The sequence below is a fragment of the Sitodiplosis mosellana genome, unplaced genomic scaffold, assembly GCF_009176505.1.
Source record: "Sitodiplosis mosellana isolate CC-2019 unplaced genomic scaffold, AAFC_SMos_1.0 Smas_scaffold_5814, whole genome shotgun sequence".
NCBI classification, from domain to species: Eukaryota; Metazoa; Arthropoda; class Insecta; order Diptera; family Cecidomyiidae; genus Sitodiplosis; species Sitodiplosis mosellana.
In genome coordinates, this window is record NW_022601056.1 from 658 (window position 1) to 5927 (window position 5270).

The 5270-nt window shown below is 35.3% G+C and overlaps 1 protein-coding gene across 1 annotated transcript; it reads left to right on the top strand.

Annotated features, from left to right (window-relative positions):
* Positions 1-200: 200 nt before the first annotated feature.
* On the top strand, positions 201-3225 carry LOC129572982 (vitellin-degrading protease-like). The gene is made up of 6 exons (XM_055453118.1): positions 201-261; positions 746-939; positions 1036-1051; positions 1175-1264; positions 1744-2288; positions 3169-3225. The coding sequence occupies exons 2-6, from the start codon at positions 889-891 to the stop codon at positions 3223-3225; spliced, it is 759 nt and encodes a 252-aa protein (XP_055309093.1). The 5' UTR covers positions 201-261; positions 746-888.
* The last annotated feature ends 2045 nt before the right edge of the window (positions 3226-5270 follow it).

The window sequence follows — 5270 nt, forward strand, 5'->3', positions numbered from 1 at the left end:
ATGAGCCTTCATCACAAATTGAACAAAAAAGTACTCTTAATGTAAATTCATATCATCACTGTGCACTCCAACATCACATACACTTAATTCCTTTGGGGCACACGTTTTGCTTTGTTTTTTCATTCCATCTGAACAAACACAAAAGTGGTGTGTTGGGCTAAAGCCGTTTTCGAAAATGATTATTCGTTTATTTAGCGACGTTTCGCTCTTATTAGGAGCATCATCAGGCTGGAGAACAAAAATTTACACAAAAAACAATGAGTGAGTGTTGAAACAATTGACAGCAGCCGAAAATAACCAAATTACGAACCAGTTACATCTGAACTTAAAATGTTTTCGAACGTATTCCATTTTTTTCTATTAATTTCCACATATTGTATCAGCTACACGTGTCCATCAAAGGTATTTTGTTATTGAGCTTCATTTAGTGTCTGAATATAATTACACTATGCAACAACAAGAAACAACCACAGAGAAGGGAACTTATTTACAAGGTTTTTGGGCCCCACTTATTCCAAATCTGGTGTTAGTTTGTCCTGGCACGTCTAGTTTTTAAGATACGTTCATGACGGTTTCCATATCAGATTTGGATTAAGTGGACCAAAAACCTTGGAAATGAGTCACCTCTTTTGGGAGAATTTCGTTTTTGAAATTTGCTGCATAGTATTAGTAGACCTCAATTCATATATTCAATAACTGAAAAATACTACAATTCATCAATTATTGATTGCATGGCACGTGTCAGCTATTAGTAGATGAATGGTATAAAAGAGGCAGCACCGCACGGGGAAGACCAAACGAATTCAAAGGATCTTCTAAAGAAGTACAAGACGGTTCTCTACTATCATTGTGCAACAGGTTAAAACTCTGTTTGGTTGGCAAATTAAAATGAAGCTACTACACGGTATGTTTTCGGTGCTATTTATTGTTGAATTTTCGGTAAGTTCTTTCTATTCCTCTATCATTTTCACTTTTATCCAATAAAATACGATATTTCTGTAGAAATGAAAATTAACACGAAATTTCTTTTTCTAGGAACTTCAAGGAAAACGTAAGACATTTATGGTTTTCGAACTAACTTTTTATGATTCCAAAATATTTTCATACTTTTATAATATTCAAATCGAAATTTCTTCTAAATGAAATTTATATAAATTTTTTTTCTAATGAACAGATGGCTTTTTCTCGCAAGCTCTTCTCAAGGGCGAAGTGATTGAAAACATGTCACAGGCAAAGTTTGTAGCTGGAATCCATGCCCCCGCAAGTAAGTCTGCTTTAGAATCATTTTCTTTTTTCTTCGTGTGAATTTTTGTCCGAAAAATTCAAATATTCTATCAATTTTGCTAGGGGCTGACCACGCTTCAGAAAATTGAAAATAATGCTAGATTTTATAATTTTTTCCAAACAATATATTATTTACAACTGTGATATTTTTCGAACTTTCTCCAGAAACGTTTCACTGTAAATGATAACTTTCAATTGTGCGTTGTCAGTTTACTGTCAGAAAATTCATCACATTGTGGTGGTCAAAAGTATCGTTCATAGTGGATTATAGATAAGGTCAAATATTTGAGTCAACATACAGATGGTATTAAAACTGAATGATAGAAACGAATTTTGTAGATGAAGAATTCGCGGTTTTCCCCTAGCAATTTTGTGTGTGTGTTCATTTTTTCTTCAAATATTATTGCTTTTACTGAGAATGAAACGATTTTATTACAAAATATTTGCATGAATACAAAGACCATCCAAATGATGCCAATAGAAAAAAGATGAGTATGTGTACCGCATTTATTCTGTCGAAAACGGAAATTATCACGAATGCCCATTGTGTGTATGAGGCCCCATATGTTTATGTGGTAGCTGGTACGAAAGTTGTATCAGATGCAAACCAGAAAATTAAAATCAAAGTCGAAAAAGAGAACATTGCATGGCACCCTCATTATAGTCGATTAATTTTTGGTGCATTTGATATTGCCAAAATTACACTGAAAACGCCGTTAGAATTCAGCGATACCGTTGGCAGTATTGAACTCGTTGATAAGGATCACAAATTGAATAACCCATCAGAAGTGGTCACTGTCTATGGATATGGCGTGTTGAACAACACCAGACCATCGATATTGAGGCGTTGCGATGCGAACTATATGTCTGATGTCGAACGAGCCAACACATTTCAGCTAAGTCAGACTTTGTACTTTACCACTGGTGAAGCTACGAATGAAGGCAATATTATTGCACACGGCGATTCGGGTGGACCAGTCATTTCAAAAACAAATGGCAAAATCGTGGGGATAACAAACGGTATAAATAAAAATGGAACAACAGGTGGCCGCGGAACGTTCCTTCCAATTACTCTATTCCTTGATTTTATTCATGACCCAAAGGTATCTATTTATTTATTGTTTATTTGATTCGGTATAAGATTACCATTACATATGCTGCCCAATGGGACAATTCAGTTTTACATTTTTCTTAAACCCAGTTTTTCGTTTTTTCTTACATTTTCGTTACATTATTCTTGTTTGTTAATTATATATTTACCATAATATTCTTTGAAATCTACGTAATCACCTTTGTTGCGAATTTCTCCTAGAATTTCATTCCACAAAGTAGGACTACTTATAAAAAATGAGGTTTTCTGAAAATTACTTTTCGGTTTTTGAACTTTTGGCTTATTTTTAGATCTAGTGTTGTTTATATTTACCGTAATAAGATCACTAAGGTAGGGGGAGCTTCTCCATTTAATATTTTATGTGTCAAATTGGCAACAAGAAGTGTGCGACGATCAAAAAGTTTTAAATGTTTCAATTATTCTCTGTGTGGAGTTATGTGTTCTCTTCTATTTACCGTTAATATGTATCGTATACATATATTTTGGAGCATCTAATCACAATGCCCCAATTTTTATTCTCAACAACGCAAACAAAATCATTTTTGCATTAATTTCAGAGCGTGAAACCAATTCCACCTCCGCTTACACCTAACGAAGCTAAATTTATAGCCGATATAACGGCACCGGCAAGTAAGTGTGCATTCGAAATTCGAACTAAATCAAACCGTTTCTAACGTCACTTTTTTAAATTTTAAATTGAGGAGAGGCAAAAGTGGAGATTTTTCATGATTCATAAACATAAATATTCATTCGGAGATGTTTTTCTATTACAGAATTTCTTACTGCTTACAAAGAAGATTTTACCGATGCTGACGAATATGATCAAGTAAAATTTAATGCAATCATTTTGTCGAAAACGGAGATTTTGACCTGTGCGTATAGTGTGCATGGCGCCCCATATGTCTATGTAATCGTTAATAAACTATCAAAAAATCCGACAAAACTTAAAGTCACTGAAGACCAGATAGAAATTCATGAGAAATACTCATTGTCGGGGTTCGCATTTGACATTGCCAAGATTACACTTGAAGAACCGTTGAAGTTCAACGATAACGTCGGCAGCATCGATTTGGTGGACAAAGATTACAAAATGAATGACCCGTCCGAAATGGTCACTGTCTACGGTGATATGATATTGGGTGAAACAATGAGAACGAGGCGTTATGATACAAAGTATTTGGATGGCGCCATTTGCAAACCGAAATTGAGCGCTGCATTTGATGCAAATCATTTGATGTGTTACACTTTAGATGAAAGCATGGGAACTCCCTTTACGTTTGGAGGTCCAATGATTTCGAAAAAGAATAACAAACTCGTGGGCATTACCATATTTCATTCGGATGGTGAGCCAGTTATTTTTCAACCGATTGCACCGTTGCTTGATTGGATCCGGAAGCCAAATGTAAGACGTAATTGTAATGTTCAATAGCCAAAATGGCAGAGTAACAGCCCAATTTGCAGAGTAACGAAATGAAACGAATCGGTTGACTCTATTTTATGAACTGAACCTTAATGAATGTTTTTACTTGACTTAAATAATGATACATCAGAAAACAATAATGCAAACTTGTCAAAACTCAAATATAACAACATGACACAAATTGTATCATAAGGGGGGCAAAAGTGAATAAAACAACACAATTTTATGTTGGAAAAAATAATAAAAAACCAACAGTTTATTTCTCTGTCTCTGTCAGTACAATCCAATGGTTTCTCTTATACTAACTATGTTACACTCTCTGACAGCGGCTATTAAGCGCTGCTGTCCAGCTCGTATGGTGTTGCCATACGAAACGCAAATAACTATATAGGTCAACAAAATTTATCGTTTATTTTAAAGATTTTTTGTGCTTTGCACATTCTCCCGCGGAACAGAAGGTTGCCCGGGAGATTCTACCAAAGCTTAACTATTATTGAGGTTATCATTAACATTTAACCTAGGCATTGGAACGGGATCGACTTGGTTAGAAACCTGCTTATTCCTAAGCCATTTATAGCAATATGTTAGTACGATGCCTAAGATTAAGATATATGCTAAACCATAATGATGTACGTTGTGATAGCGCGAAGATTGCTTAATTAAATGCATATTCTCGTTGGTTTCATTCATTTTTTTCTGAAGTTGAGTGATTTCAATTGGGTTAACTTGTTTCATAAAAGTCATTCCGGTTAATTTCGACGTTGAAAGCTGGACACTATCAACGTGTGGGATAACAAATTCTTTTTCGTACCCATCGAGATGGGATTTTGTTAACAAATGAACGCTTTCGCTGCCGAGTATACAATCCGGTTTTAAGGACAGTATTCCCTTCCCGCCTAGCGAGCTGTGAAAAACTTTATCTTTACATATTACATTAATCTGGAACGCTTCCGGAATGACAAATAGAAACATGTTACTTTTCAAACTCTCGAGGAAATTTTCTTGCGGACTCTCTGAAACCACACATTTTTCATTGAACACGTGATTTAAAATGCTCCAAACACAATTTGCTCTACTCGAAGTAAACCACTGTGTTGGTTTGCTACAAATTAACGATCTTTGACCCTCGAACGGGATGCAGTTTTTAACATCATCGATCAGTTGAAAGAATTGTCTGTCCGGTGACGTGATTAAAAATTTGTGCTTATTTTGAATAAACCAACATTTTTTGTTTATAATTGTATTGATTTAGTAAGCGTATGGTTGAAATCTTGCCTATCGAATGGACTTTCATGTCACTTGGAACACGGTAATCCGTGCGCACTTGCTTGGAAATGATTTCCACTTGAGCCTCAACCTGTATCGGTGTTAGCAGCTCATGGCTTATGTGATTACGTTTTGAATTTGCAACTGCATTGAAAATTGCCGCTTGTTGGTGCTCGAACTCAGAAATAA

Bases quoted from the DNA above. Each gene is read 5' to 3' on its own strand.
- LOC129572982 (XM_055453118.1), top strand. From the start codon at position 889: ATGAAGCTACTACACGGTATGTTTTCGGTGCTATTTATTGTTGAATTT. The intron at 1,265-1,743 runs GTAAGTCTGCTT...ATGAATACAAAG, and splicing joins TGGAATCCATGCCCCCGCAA to ACCATCCAAATGATGCCAAT. The intron at 2,289-3,168 runs GTGGGGATAACA...TTTCTATTACAG, and splicing joins CAAAAACAAATGGCAAAATC to AATTTCTTACTGCTTACAAA.